Source organism: Nyctibius grandis, chromosome 7 (genome assembly GCF_013368605.1).
Source record: "Nyctibius grandis isolate bNycGra1 chromosome 7, bNycGra1.pri, whole genome shotgun sequence".
NCBI lineage: Eukaryota > Metazoa > Chordata > Aves > Nyctibiiformes > Nyctibiidae > Nyctibius > Nyctibius grandis.
In genome coordinates this window covers 25,673,613-25,689,934 of record NC_090664.1, presented here as the reverse complement: position 1 = coordinate 25,689,934, position 16,322 = coordinate 25,673,613, and the positions used below count along the sequence as shown (strand labels likewise).

Below are 16,322 nucleotides of genomic sequence, written 5' to 3'. Positions count from 1 at the left end.
CCAAAAAAGCAACTAAGATTTGCAGGTTGAATTTAATAAAGAAGAAAGTAAAATTGAATTAAGTGTGAAAAAATGTATTTTTAATCTGGAGGAGAAATGTAATGTTATAGGGGGAAAGTCTATTAATAAAGTATGAAAAAATTGAAGTAATGATAATACACACATTGAAAAGCTGCTGCATGCTTTTAAATGATCAAGGAAAATGAATAAAGGAAGTCTGGGAAATCACTGTTTATAAAATCATCATAGCAAAGCAACAGTTCTGTTCTAGTTGAGGTTTAAAACTCAATTTCCATTTAAACCCCAACTGTTTCAAGCAGCCGTAAAGATCTATATGTTAATTTAGATGGTCTGCACCTTTGCTGTATTGTGGGAAGGAAGGCTGAGTGGAGCCTTCCTCCCCGAGACTGCCTGTGTCCCACCTCTGGTAAGCTGATGGAGCTGTCACTCAGCGTCACTGCACTGAACCCCGTGAGCGCAGCTGGAGCGCTGGCTCCTAACTTCACGCATTTCATGAGTTCTGCTGCCTGCCAGTAAAGCTAACTGCGTGCAGCATTTCATTCCTGGTTTTCAGAAGCCTGTTTAGGTGAACGAAACAGTCTTTCTGGAAAGCCATGTCATGGCCACGTCACGAAGAATGTTAATACTCAGCTAAAATTTTTGGTTTTCATTGGACTGCTGGATAATTCAGGCTGGAAGGGACCTCAGGAGGTCTCTAGTCCAAACTCCTGCTCAAAGTAGGATCACCCATGAGGTCAGGCCTGGTCGCTTAGCCCCCTACTCCCCTCAGACCTGAAAACCTTTGAGGACAGAGATTGCACAACCTCTTGAGGCAACCTGTTCACTGCTTGATTGTCCTCATGGTGAAAGAGTTTTTCCTTTTATTGAGTTGGAACTTCCTTTGGTTCAGTTTTTGCCTGTTACCTCTGGTCCTCCCACCATGCACCACTGTTCTAACTTTTCTCTCCTACTTTCACACCATACCTTCCTTTTCATCTGCCCAACCTTTTATTTTTTTTTTTTCTCTCACTATTACATTACCTGTCAAAAGATCTCTCTTGCTTTGGCTTCCTCTTCCTCAACTTACTTGAAACTTATTATTTCCCTGGAAACCTCCTCTTCCCAATACACATCTCCCATTTACTCTCAGCTTCTTTCCAGCTGTACCTGATTATGGAGTAACACTCCCCATACTGCATCACATTGAACATCCACTCAGAGCACACTTTTTGCACAAAATTAAAAATAATTAGAACTTTACACTGCCAAATTCTGTTAGGTTAAACATTAACTTTCTCTATCAGGAAAGGGGTAGGAATTTTCTTCATTTTAGATAAATTTGATACAGGATTTCTGAATGTGTTCCATTAAACCTCCTTCTCTCTCCAGCAGAAAACTTAATTTTCAATTTTTCTGCACCCTTCTTCGATATCCTGAAAGCCTTAGATCACATTATTCAGTTAATACCTGTTAAGCAGTCTTTATCCTAGGATCTCACCCAAAATTATAAATTAAAATGTGTGCACATTTATGCAACTACCTTAGTTAGACAATGTATTAAGTGTACTCTAACAAATGACTTAAGTTTACCCTGAAAAGTACGCCACAAACAAGCAGCAATTAAAATAATACTTTGATTGAATAAAGAGCATAAATATCATATCCTAGCGAATTAATACCATAAGAATAAAAATGCATTTGAATGGCAAATAGGTTTTAGCCTACAGACGTATTTTTTTTCCCTTAATTGCACGTACATGTGTATACATACACTTGTTTTTGTAAACATATGTTCATACCATGCCATTCTTGGTCTGTCATCACAATTCATACTATTTTGGAAGCACACTCTATTCATCGAAATACTTCTGAAGTTTGCATTGAATTCAAAATAGTAAATTATTTTATCAGAATTCCATTTTCACTTTCAGCAATGGCTTTACTGTCTGGCAATTCAGTATGGTTCTCCCTGGCATTTTGAGTATCTCATAAGAGATGTTTCTACCACTGTAAACACGAGAAAAATGAAATATGTACTGCCAAGTATTTAGTTCATTCATGCTCAACAGAACAAGTTGAAATTGTTATTCATATAACATAGGTAACCAAAAATATCCAACAATTTTCTGTTTACCCATTCCACATTTCTCTGTAGCCACAAAAACCAAAAGCTGAACTTGACACTGCCCTTACTAATATTAGTACACAAGAAAGAGCAAGATTTTGCAGTAGAAGACAAGGAAGAGTGTTGTTTTTGTCTGACAATAACCATTCTGAGGAGTACCTCCCCACCTGCCAGTCTATTTCTTTGCCTCACAGGAGGGAACTTATAATGAGCGTGCCCATGAAAATGCAGCCTACCTCAAGTAAGATACCTGTCCTCTGACAAACAAGGCTTATGTCATTTTTTTTTTTTATAAAAAGTCACATGGGTTCTTCATATAACACAAAACATAGTATGTAGCTTGCAACAGTCAAACATTTTGAAGGCGTTATGATATTTTTCTTGGCACTTGCAAAACATAATTGTATCTACATCAGCAGATACTCATTTAGCCAAACGTGAGGGCAAAATATCCAGTCTGCAAGTACACACTCTTGTGAAAAAGTCCTTGCAGAAGAACAGCCCTTAAGAAAAGAAAAAGAAGGAGGAGAGAGAGTCAAACTCTTAAGTTACAAACTTCTGAGAAGCACCATTTAAAGTTTACATGTTGGAACTGGAGTACAAAGATACCTACCCCGAGGGCAGTAGTCCTAATGGAAATTTTTTAGGATGTTTTGTATTAGCCTGATCTTAACTACATTTCGAGATTAGTCACCCTTATTGTAAGACGATGTTTTCTTACTTCAAGACTATTAAAAATAGGCATGTGCCACCTTGTCCGCATACTCTACAAGTTCATACCTGCTTAACTAAAGAAAAGCATTACATTTACATTTTATAAAATAAACGATGTTAGGACTCAGACTTTCATAATACACTTGTAAAAGAGACTTGAGGAAGTAAGCAAATTAATAAGACATGTTTTAAAAAAACAGTCTCAAAAGATAAATAACTCATTAGTCTATCTAAATTAGTGAAGTGTTTCTTTGTACTGCCTTGAATATGAATAATATATATACATATAAATATCTAAAGTACAAAAATGTATGTATGCATGTATTTTTCTTACTTCCACCTGAGTCAAGTTTAGCAAGCTGAAATTTGTCAGTTATTATGTCTCATTAGGCCAGCAGTTAAAAATCTAGCTGTGCTTCTATGAAACATTTGGGACTTGTTATTTAGGTAGAATTACATTAGTAATATAGATGACTAAAGAAACAGTCTCATGATTATTATCACATGATTAACTGTATTGTTTTCAGACATCATTTAATTGCCAATCACATATTACCATATTCATTTTTTTTAATTTAATTTTATTAATTACAGAATTATAAGTTAATATATGGACAACAGACAGAAGTGCAAGAGTACCTCAAAAATAAACAGGATAGCAAAATAACATGTCAAACTGAACCACAAGGAACCTGTTCCTTAGCAAAACTGTCTAGAGGCACAAGTGTAACTTTAATACTCTAGCATAAAAATTTAAGTATTTAAAGATCTGTTGAAGTTCATAATTCAAAGCAAAAAAAAAAGTATTTGAAACCAGAAAGGGAACAGCTGGCTGAATAATTCTCATCAAAACAAATATTTTTAATATAGCTTAAATGGATTTTCTAAATAAAACTGACAGGTTAGCAGAAAAGATAACTATCATTCTCTGAAGTTGAAGGAAACCACATTTCAGTCACCAATAACTATTACTGTAGATGATATGAAATTCGGAATTGCAGTTACAAAATTAAACGTGTACACTCAAAAGTTCTTCATCACTGCTGAATTCATGCAGTGACAAAATCTGCATCCAGCAAAGTAAATTGCATCACTTAATAATAAAGAAATCAGCTGTGAAGAACAGTAGTAGGGAGCTGGCGAGAGGCCAGTTCCCTTAGTACAATACACCCTCCCAGACCATACATTTAGCTTCTGGGACATCTCCAGAGGACCTTGACAGCATGCAAAGTGGCATGCCGAGAGCTGGTACATTGCAACCCAGCCTTACAGTGTCATGCAGGACTTCCCCTTCAGGCACTCTACGTGGCCTGAACCTGGAGTCTGAATCCACCCGAGTATGTGATACAGGACTGTACTATCCAGTGTGCAATGCTGCATTTCAGTCCTGTGTCCTCTTCAACAACTTGACACAAAGAAGGATCATCACGTAGACCCCACCATCCCACAGGTAACATCATTTATACCCAAAGTAATATATAGTGTCAGGAAGAGGCACCCTCTTCTCCATATAGGTAGGAAAGATTGCTGACAGCTATGCTCAGCAAGGTTACAGACACACTAGCAGCCAGTGTCAAGCAAAAGTAAAAGAAAGGGGTTTTAACAAGGCAAAAGATAATAAATTCCACCTGGGAAGGCAGGTATTCCTGCCATAAATATGCCTTTCTGGAGTTCCTGGCATGTCATCATCATCCCAAAGAAGAAAAAGGAAAAGGGAAGGAAAGGCAAAAGAGGAGGTAGATATCCAGAAAACCCGTCCCTGAGGAAGCCTCTAAGGGGGAGCAGTATCTGAAAATCCACAACCATGTGGGTCTCATGCAAGCCATGGATAGCACATTAGTACACCGGGGACTTCTGCTAGCCAAGTTTGTACCTCTAAACTGATCAGAATCAGCAGAAGGTCATTCCTCTCTCCAGAGACACTGAAACCATCAGATGAAACATTGCATGCCACTTCCTTGCAGTGGCTGTTTCTCTGTCAGTCTCCATGACACACTTTCATGACACTAGCAGGCCCATAACACAGAGAGCAGTGAGTAGCTAGCACACAGCAGACAGCTACCTAAGTTGTGAGAGAAAGCACAAAAGGGTAATGACAGGTAGGAGCACTTCATATAGCACCGTGTAGTGGGTTCTGAACTCTCAAGAAAAGCAGTCACTGTGATACAGTCAATTATTCAGTAGTAGGAAAGGCCGAACTGAGCATGCCTTGGCTTGTAGGATGGTTGCCATTCTGGAAGGTAGCTTATCCTTGAAGGTTTCCCATAGGTATAGCACAACACAGCAGAACATAGCCATGAAGATTTCTTCTGTAAAACTAACAACCATAAGACTGAATAATTCAACATGGGGGTACAACAGGATGATGCTCAATAGGACAAAAATATATTCTCCCCTTAAATATGCTTTTTGTGTGGAAGAACCGTGAATAAATTGCTTGCCTAGTATTAATTTACATGGCTCAACTGTTCACTACAAAAATAAGTCATGTTACATCAACCTGAAGATCTAATATTTGAAGCCTTTTGAAGGACACAGAATAGATAATGTACAACTCTCAAACTGCAGACTTGGAGTGCTAACAGTGTCTATTCAAAACCCCATTAAAGCTAATTAATTACATAAGATAAAACTGTTATGGGGTGTCCTAATTAGCTATGGAGGACTCATTATACTACTTGCATAATGAGTAAAGAACATGTATGGCTTCTCCATCCTGAATTCATGCAAGGCAGCAAAAAGCAAATCTAAACTTTAATGAACTTAAAAGTACAGTTTTTCATACAGACCAGGCATAACAAAGACTACTGTGGTTACTGAAGCAGATCTATTGCACGCTGGCACAAGAACAGAACATTAGATATGTAAAGATCAAGTAAGGGATTAGTCTGATTTACCACCACAAAGGTCTTCATTTTTGCTTTAAGCTACACAAACTTTTTATCATAATCAACAGCTGGAAAAGATTGCATTGGCTTTATTGAAAACAAAAAATGTGATAACATGATGAAATACACATGTAAAATATGTATCTATGAAGAGAACGACTGGTCATTTACAGCATTTTTGCTCCAGTTATAAATAGTTAAACTTAGTGAATGTTCCTTTCATTTGAATAAGCTGCTTCCTCATTTTCTACTCAAGCACAGAATCACAGAATCAATCAGGTTGGAAGAGACCTCTGGGATCATCGAGTCCAACCACTGCCCTGACACCACCATGTCAACTAGATCACGGCACTAAGTGCCATGTCCAGTCTTTTCTTAAACACATCCAGAGATGGTGACTCCACCACCTCCCTGGGCAGCCCATTCCAATGTCTAATAACCCTTTCTGAAAAGAAATTCTTCCTAATGTCCAACCTGAACCTCCCCTGGAGAAGCTTGAGGCTGTGTCCTCTTGTCCTATCGCTAGTTGCCTGGGAGAAGAGGCCAACTCCCACTTCACTACAACCTCCCTTCAGGTAGTTGTAGACTGCAATAAGGTCATCTCTGAGCCTCCTCTTCTCCAGGCTAAACAACCCCAGCTCCCTCAGCCGTTCCTTGTAGGTCAGACCCTCCAGACCCTTCACCAGCTTGGTCGCCCTCCTCTGGACTCGCTCCAACACCTCAACATATTTCTTGAAGTGCGGGGCCCAGAACTGGACACAGTAGTCAAAGATGCGGCCTCACCAGTGCCGAGTACAGAGGGACGATCACTTCCCTAGACCGGCTGGCTACACTATTCCTAATAGAGGCCAGGATGCCATTGGCCTTCTTGGCCACCTGGGCACACTGCTGGCTCATGTTTAGCTGTCTGTCGATCAGCACCCCCAGGTCTCTTTCCGACGGGCCGCTTTCTAACCACTCTTCCCCCAGCCTGTAGCGCTGTGTGGGGTTGTTGTGGCTGAAGTGTAAGACCCGGCACTTGTTCTTGTTGAACCTCATGCCGTTGGTCTCGGCCCATCTATCTAACCTGTCCAAATCCCTCTGTAGGGCCTTCCTACCCTCCAGCAGATCGACACTCCCACCCAGCTTGGTGTCATCTGCAAATTTACTGAGGGTGCACTCAATCCCTACGTCTAGATCATCTATAAAGATATTGAACAGCACCGGCCCCAGAACTGAGCCCTGGGGAACACCGCTAGTGACCGGCCGCCAGTTGGACTTTGCCCCATTCACCACCACTCTCTGGGCTCAGCCATCCAGCCAGTTTTTAACCCATCGAAGAGTCTACCCATCCAAGCCCCGGGCAGCCAGTTTGTCTAGGAGGATGCTGTGGGAGACAGTGTCAAATGCCTTACTGAAGTCTAGATAGACTACATCCACAGCCCTGCCCTCATCTACTAAGCGGGTCACTTTGTCATAGAAGGAGACCAGGTTGGTCAAGCAGGACCTGCCTTTCATGCATCCATGTTGGCTGGCCCCGATGCCCCGATTGGCCTGCATGTGCCGTGTAATGGCACTCAGGATGATCTGTTCCATCACCTTGCCTGGCACCGAGGTCAGGCTGACAGGCCTATAGTTCCCTGGATCATTCTTCTGGCCCTTCTTGTAGATGGGCGTTACATTTGCTAATTTCCAGTCAGCTGGAACTTCTCCAGTTAACCAGGACTGCCAGTAGATAACAGAGTGGTTTGGCAAGTTCATCTGCCAGTTCCTTCATTACGCTGGGGTGAATCCCATCTGGGCCCATAGCCTTGTCGGTGTCCAACTGGCACAGCAGGTCATTAACCATCTCCTCCTGGATTACGGGGGGTTCACACAGCTGCTTAGAGAAATGGATCTTAACTTTTAAATAAATTATAACTTATCTTCTTTAATGACTTATGAGATTATTGAAGCCCTTATATACACAGGAACATGGAAATTCATCTGCATGAAGGTTGCAGTACTGTTTCAGGTTTGTAATCTTTTGGTATGTATAAATTTACTATTTAAATACTATAAAAACATTTTTTAAGCAGAATGTTTCAAAATATTACTATCTACTTGTTTTTCTTTTAAATAATCTCTAAAGATGAAAGCATACCACTGATTAAAATAATACAAGGAGTCACTTTTATAAGGATTAGAGGGCAGCAGAGGGAGAGCACAGAAATAATTTTTTCACATTGTATTCATTTCTAGTTTCCCCACAAGAAGCGTGATGACTCCGTTCCCACCTTCACAACAGCTGCTCTGTAATGATGGGGACATGTGGGGAAGGAGGCATAAGCAAACTGGATAGCTAAATGATGGGAGCAGGGCGCTGTCTCCTTCTCTACCTACATAAAGCAACATATTTTACATAAGGCATCCATCTGGCTTCCTCCTTGCCCACTACAGCAGAACATATCTAGTAAAGGATCAAACAAACTGCAAGAAGATGAACAAGAACTTTTTAAAAATATAAATCAGCACTGGTTTTGATTTTTCTTTTCCTTTACAATTCACACACCCTCAGTACATCCTGAAGGTCCTCTGAACTAAATAACTTAAATATTTGAGTAATACTGAATGATACAGTTCAATAAATTGGCCTTTGTATTACAATAGTACAGTCTACAGTTAAGTTCAAGGAAAATGGAAATGAAAATGGATCTACTTGATCCAGTAATGACTGATAAATTGCCATTAAATATTGAGAACATACATGGTAAATAAATATGAAAAATACACAGGACAAAGGAGAGTAAGATCGAAGTTAAGACAGAACTAGGAGTTTGCTGAGATTTTTTCCAAGATGAATATTGAACCTTTTGTCAAGATATGATCAACATAGTACATTCATTGAGCTGATTCATGGCATTTACATCATTTTATGCTGGCATTACCGGCTTCAGCAAGTTTGACTGACAGAAATACAACAATTCTTGTTACAGCAAATATTTACAAATATTATAACAAAACAGCACATCCAAGCAGCTGAATCAGCTGCCTACATTTCCTTATTAATGTTACCATCAAAGGGAACTTTTCTTTAACAGTCTCTGCTGTATAGATAATACTTGAAATTACAGATAACACTTAAAACTCTGTACTGTAAAAGCATGCATACACTCTATTAGAATTACTAATTCAGTGAGAACGGTATAATGGGTTCTATACTTAGAATGGAAAAAAAGAACTTCATTTTTTTATATAATTACTTTTGCACTTCTCAAAGATTGGAAGCTTCCATTTTTTCCATTGAGCTATCATTCAACGTAAAGTATTAGTTCCAATTCCTATTCATCAAGGAGATAAAATCATTACTTAATTTTCTATCATACTGTACCATGAAATCCCTCTTCTGTATACTGATTCATTCTATTAACTATTTTTTTGTCTCATGAGTGGTTTTGCTCATATGACAACCACAATAACAATATTTCAGCTTTTAAAATTTATGTTCAAACTGAATTGTTTTATCCAAGGAAAGATCACTTAAAATTAAATGAAAACTACTATGTGCTCTGCCAAGAGCAAAAGAATTTCCAAAAATTTTAAAAAAAATGCATTGATAATCACTGGGCCAACTCAAGAACTTCTTATCTAGATTTTATTTGTGAAAAACTCTTAATGGCAGAATGAATGCTGTTTGCATAAAGTTTGTAAATATCCAATAGCTATCAAAAAGTAAGTGGACAAAATGGAGAAAGTGCATCTTTTGAAAATGTTTTTCCAGTTTAAGTCAGATCACATCCCCATTTTCAAAGCTTCCCATAAGCTTGAGTAAGTTAAAAATACTGTTCTTAAATATTAACCCAAGTAATTTCTGAGATTAAATACTCTCTTCAGTAACTCAATAAAAGCTGATGAATAATAGCATTTATAAGCCAAGAGATGTTCATATTGGCAATCTCAGCTGAACAATGATTCCTAGGAAATCAAGGACAGACAACCTCCCTGCTTTGTAATAAGAAACCTGAGACTCCTACGAATTTCTGGGCTTTCCAGATGTAAAAATGGAATTTTCTGTATTTCAGTCCGTGTCTATTGTCTGTTCTCTTTTTGCTGAACAACACTGAGGAAGAGTCTGGCTCCATCTTCTTCACTCCACCCCATCCAGCATTTATACACATTGCTAAGATCTCCCTGAGCCTTCTCTTCTCCAGGCATAGAGTCCAAGCTCTGCAGCACCCCCTCACATGACACATGCTCCACTACCTTAATCCTTGTCATGGCCCTTTGCTCAATTCTCTCCAGTATGATCATGGCTCTCCTGCACATGGGAGCCTAGAACTAGACCCAACACTCCAAACGTGACCTCACCAGTGCTGAGCAGAGGGGAAGGATCACCTCCCTTGACCTGCTGGCAATGCTCTGCCTACTGTAGCCCAGCAGGCTGTTAGCCTTCTTCGCCATAAGGGCGCATTGCCAGCTCCTGTTCAATTTTTTGTCCACCAGGAACTCCAGGGCCTTTTCTGCAGAGCTGCTTTCCAGATAGTCAGCCCCTAGCCTGTAATAGTGCTTCCCAAGTGCAGGCGTCTGCATTTCCCCTTGCTGAATTTCATGACACTCCTGTTCACCTGTTTCTCCACCCTGTCAAGGTCTTTCTGAGTGGCAGCACAACCACTTGGTCTATCAACCACTCCTCCCAATTGTACATCACCTGCAGACTTGCTGAGGGTGTGCTCTGCCCTGTCATTCAGATCATCAGTGAAGATTTTAACCAGCATTGACCCCTAGGGTAGACCAGTAGTGACTGGGCTCCAGCTGGACTTTACTGTTTGAGCCTGGCAGTTCAGCAGTTTTCAATCCACCTCACTGTCCACTTTTCTAGTCTGTTTCATCAGTTTGTCTATTTCATCAGTTTGTCAATAAGAATGTCATGAAAGATATTGTCAAAAGTCTTGCTGAAATAAAGACCATATTGACTGCTCTCCTCTCATCCACCAAGCTAGTCATTTCATTGTAGAAGGCTATCAGGTTGGTCAGGCATAATTTCCCCTTTGTAAATTCATGCCAACTACTCCAAGCCACATTCTTGTCTTTAGTATGTTTGGAAATCCTAAGCTTGAAAGCTAAAGGAGTGTGGAACCTCTAAGAATCCTATTCAAAACAAGATTTTCAAAAATTCCAGGCCTCCAGCTATGGAGATGAGAGCCCATTCCTTGTCAAAACCAGAACTTCCAAGGTTTCCCAGCCCTATCGCCTTGACACATGACTGAAAAATTCAGTCAGGTAGTTCTAGCAAGCAACAGAGATGGTCTCAGCACGGTGTAATTTACCTAAACCAGAAGCTAAGCCAATACTGAATCTTGTAACAACACATGAGCCACAAAAGTGAACAACTAGCCAGTCACTCACCATGCCCTAACAGGACATGGGGTTTGCTCTGGTTTTCTTAAATAGGAACCACACTCTTTCTCTAGAGAGGTATTTTTTAATCTGAAGGAAAGTCCCTTTCTCTTCATCATTTTCTGGGCTTTTATCCCTAAGTTCTCAACAAGGAGTCAAGCAAGAGTCCACTGAATCAGTGCCTATCAGTTTACAATAACTGTCAGTGTGCTCATTATACAGTACTTAAGAGTTCTTCCTTTCTATATTGTTTTTAGATTGAGTTGATCCAGATAAAGACTAAATCTAGTATTTATGTTAAACTGCTACGAAACCACTGTTACCAGTACAGGAAAAGGTTAAAAACCAGTTCAACAAAGTATTTATAAATTAATGGAATACCTCAATATCATATAATTGCTATATCAATTTAGGTAACAAGTCACTGTATGTAAAAGAGTGAAGAGCCCTAAAGAGTTAATATTTCATTTTCAGTCTACTACTTAGATTAGAAAGATGGAACATCTTCAGAATTCAACTGCAAATGAAATAAAAAATTTTTTATTCCTTATAAAGCCATTCAAAATTAATCTGTTTGACTCTGTAATATACACAGCTTTTTATAGGGTTCTCTATTCTAACAGAAGTAAACAAAGGTAAATAATGCATACTATAAGTATTCCAGTGAACAACTTAAAACAACTTGCCTAAGCACATTTTATTCATCATAAAACTTTTCTTAAAGACATTAAAACTATAGCACACAGGATTCTTAATTAGACTCAGGAATATGCAAACTGACAGCCACAAGGACGAACACATACCCTTAATAATTGATTCAGCTGCATACAGATCCCGCTTGTAGGTCACCTAAAGGACAGACAAGCCTCATTAGATTTAACACAGCAGGAAGGAATGTAAAACAAATTAAAAAATGCCCTGAAGGCAATTCTTTACATTTGAAATACCATAAACAAATGATATTGTAAATTTCTTAATTTTGGTAACATTTCACTGGCAAGTCATGAAAACAGAAGATGCAGAAATTACCGGAGACTCAAGAGAAACCTTTTTTTAAAGGCTTAGATCTGCTTACAACTCATCTGAAACCTAAAACTATTTTTAACCCTTTGAAGAATCATAAAAACACGATATTGCATCTGTTTTCACACATCCATCCTCCTCTATAATTTCATGGTAAAACAGATTAATTTTTTTATAGCACTTGTGATCATAAAGATGGCAGCCAGGGAGAAGCCTCATTATTTCTTTTACTAATATAGGTGTAATTTTTCAGTAGTGCAACACTATTACTGTTAACTAGAGTCCAATTAATCAGTGGGAGTATGTGAAACTATAGCAGGCTTTGTATGAGCTTCCAGAGGATTAAAAACCATCAAGATCTTCTTGAAGACATTAATCAGATCAAGTTAGATGGACAGTAAGATGCTGAATAGTCACTTGGTACTTGCAAAAAACACCTTTCATTTCTGCCTTTCCACCCTCATGGTGGTTAACAGTCCCACTATTAGGCTTTGCAAATAAAATAATCAGAAACAAAAGACAGCATCTACCCAAGACATCAACAGTCTTGGCTAGCAATGTCTTCACAATGACATGCAGTGACATGAACTGATACAAGAATAACTCCTAAATATTTGTCTTTGTTTTTACTGTAACTTCCTTTTATGTTAAATAAAATATTACAGGATTTTCTGCATTTGTTTCTCTAGAGTCTGAATAACTGTTTTCTTTCTTTTTGAAATGGACTGAATAGGATTCCAAAAGCTTTAGTGGTGCAAAGTAAATCTTACAGCAAAAACATCATTGTAGGTATTAGCATGATTACTTGATTTTAACATAAGGATTCTTGTAACCACTTTCCTTCCCATCTCAGAAATTAAGCTGTGTATTGTAGTCAGAAACACATGAATAATATTACCTTTCTCATTACTCATAATTTCTCCAAGGAATTATATTCTTTTAAAATTAAAAATTAACTTACTTCCCTACAGCTCGTCCTGCAGGAGAAGCTGCCAGAGAATGAATCTAGCCTGAGAAATCTTAGGTGTCTGAGTTTACATACTGTTGGGAAGAATCAATGTCTTGAATTTAAATTTAAGGATAAAGAATTATTAAGTAATCGATTTTGTTGCAAGGTTTCTTTCTAATCATCTGTTTCTAGAGGGTTTTTATACTGAACTTTCAGTAAACCTGTAACAGATTAGCATCTAAAATCCTTTCAAGAAACACTACTATCTAAGGTCTGTCAACAGTAGTCTCACATACTCTAAGGTTCACAATGTCTTTGAGATGCAAAAGTATTTTTAGTCTGATTTTAAAAAGGAGTTACTTCATAGTGGCCCAGTCTTCAAGAAAACAGCACAGAAGAATGAAAAATAAAGAATGAACCTTTAAAATAACTTCTGAAATTTTGAGTCAGACATGAGCAAATACTTTTTAGGGTGGTTTCCTAGAGAAATAAATCATCTGAGACCATATCACACTATCCATATATACTTCTTTCATACCCTTGATCCTATAAGATCGTTTCAGATACAAGCTCCTGTAAGCTTTATGAAAATAGTTGACAGAGAAAAACCCTGCCAGCTACCACAGGTGACCGCTGCTTACCAGTCAGGGAGGGAGTGATTCTCCACACCTCTCTCAATATTGAATAAGATGCTAAATTCAACCAAAGTTTCTCTTAAGGTATGGATATTCATAGTGTCTCTGGATTTTCTTACGTTGATTAAGAGGTGTTCTTGCAATTCAGATTAGACTTATTCAAAACGCAGGCAACCATGACAGAGACACTCTTTGGTTTAATTCTAACCATTGATTGTTTTAGTATGAATTTGTTTTAAACAACTTTTAAGGCTAGTCAACACAACAGTTTATTGTTCTGAGTAGCTATACTGCTTTACCTATACTGCTTTATCTCTAGTTTCACTAACATGGATTTGCACTCTAGGCTCACCCCAGCTGGACGTAATTCAGATCTAGCCAACTCAACCAGGAAGAATACTTTAACTGCCACACTACACCAGGAAGTAAATGGCAGTCTCCACTTGCAGCCCAGGTGAGGTGCAAAAATCACAGTGAAAAAAAGAATAAGCAAGAAAAATGACACACAGGGGTTCTCTCTCACTTGCAGAAGAGAGGTCTTCTACCTCACCCATTTCTGTTTTTTTTAATATCACATTACTAAGCTAAATCTCTACTGACTTATAAAACTACCATTTAAACATCTTCTTCATGCTCTTCTCTGAACCTTCTCCATTTATCAACATTTGCACAGAGCTTGAGTCCAGATTTGACCATAGTATTCTAGATGCACCTGTAATACTAGAACATCTCTCTTCTAATTTGATATTCTTGTTTCTATATCCATGGCTGACATAAGGCATTGCCCACAGTGGAAACTTGCTATCCTCTGTGATTCCTACACCACTTTCAAAGTCGCTGCCTTCCTAGAAGAATTCTCTAATTATGGCCTATACTTTTTTGTTTCTAAAAACACTTCTTTATATTTGGATGCAATGAAAAGCATACCTTTTGTTTAAATTGTTTGCCAAGCAATCCTTATCAATAGGTTACTTCTGATCAATTTTATTTTTATTTACAATTCCTTAAATCTTTCTGTTGTCTGCAAACTTTATCAGATAAATGTTAAATAGCTTACAGATAATAACAGTTTCTGCAGAACTGTACATGGTGAGAATTATGTTTTGAAATATATCAGTTATCCAATTTTTAATCTATTTAATGAGGACTAGTACCCTTACAGTCATCTTATTTTTCATTAAGACGTCATGTAGTAACAAGTCAAACTTCTGCCAACCGTATATTGTATCAGCACCACCATCTTTATCAGCCAAGATTATAATCTTGTAAAAAAGGCTTGAAGTCAATTTTGCAAAATCAGTAAATTCTATGTTGGTTGACAATAATTACGTCAGTCCCTTAACTCTTTATTAATCAAGTTCTGCTGTAGCAGTGCACCCTTTTGTTTTGTTGATCAACATCAAACTCATAGGCTTCTAATTACTCTGATTCTCTCTCCTTGTGTGACAACATTAATTTTCATTTTGTCCTCTTGAGCATCTAGCGTTCCAAGATTTTCTGAACACTATTGCTGCAATCCAGAATATCGCTAGGCCAAATACTAAAACGCAACAAAAATACCTCACTATCACATAATATGAAACCATCATCTGCTTATTTGGCAAAGGCAGAGTAGTCTTATTTATTAAACATGTCTCTATTTTCTGTATAATAAACAATCTACTACATCTACTTAATAAAGCTTAAAAATAATCAGACGAAGCTTGGTTTGTTTGTTTTCCTGTGTGCCCTTCTCTCTCGATTGTCAGGACTGCAACTTTTCACTACCTAGGAAGATGCTCTTTTAAAAGTTCCCCAAAGTTCTCTGTCCAATATCCGAGCACCTATGAGGAATCCACTCTTGACAATCATTTTCCAGGTGTTTACAGGCCTCTTTAAAGTCCAGTGCTACAGCAATGGGTTTCAAATGCTAGAAAGTTAACAGCATCAGGATTTCGTTTCACAAACAATGTTGGAGTGGCACTAACACTTCATCAATTCTCTTTTAAAAACGAGATGTGCACAAGCTCAAGTCTGAAGTGTAACTGAGGGCTGGTTACTAGTGATGTTCCTCAGGGGCTGATACTGGGGACAATATTGTCCAATATCTTTATTAATAACCTGGGAAAGGGGAAATATCCTCAGCAAACTAGTAGATACAATAAATGGGGAAGTATTCAGTATGCTCAAGGGTACAACACTCATTTAGAGGGATCCTGAAAGGCTGGAGAAAGGGGCTGACAGAAACCTGGTGAAATATAACAAACCCAAGTACAGCATCCTGCACCTGGGACAGAATAACTCTATGCAGCAGTCCATACTGATGCCAAAATATAGAAAACAGCTTTCACAGAATCACAGAATCACAGATGTTAGGGATTGGAAGGGACCTCGAAAGATCATCTAGTCCAATCCCCCTGCCAGAGCAGGATTGCCTAGACCATATCACACAGGAACGCGTCCAGGCGGGTTTTGAATGTCTCCAGAGAAGGAGACTCCACAACCTCTCTGGGCAGCCCGTTCCAGTGTTCAGTCACCCTCACCGTAAAGAAGTTTTTCCTCATATTTATGTGGAACCTCCTGTGTTCCAGCTTGCACCCATTGCCCCTTGTCCTGTCAAGGGATGTCACTGAGAAGAGCCTGGCTCCATCCTC

At 38.6% G+C, this 16,322-nt stretch overlaps 1 protein-coding gene across 1 annotated transcript in view; it reads right to left on the bottom strand.

Moving 5' to 3' along the window:
• Nucleotides 1-16,322, bottom strand: part of CRPPA (CDP-L-ribitol pyrophosphorylase A) — a 144,897-nt gene that overhangs the window by 74,991 nt on the left and 53,584 nt on the right. Inside the window, exon 5 of the mRNA XM_068405009.1 lies at nt 11,886-11,931. Within this exon, the coding sequence (XP_068261110.1) occupies nt 11,886-11,931 (46 nt within the window). The remainder of the gene's footprint in view (nt 1-11,885; nt 11,932-16,322) is intronic.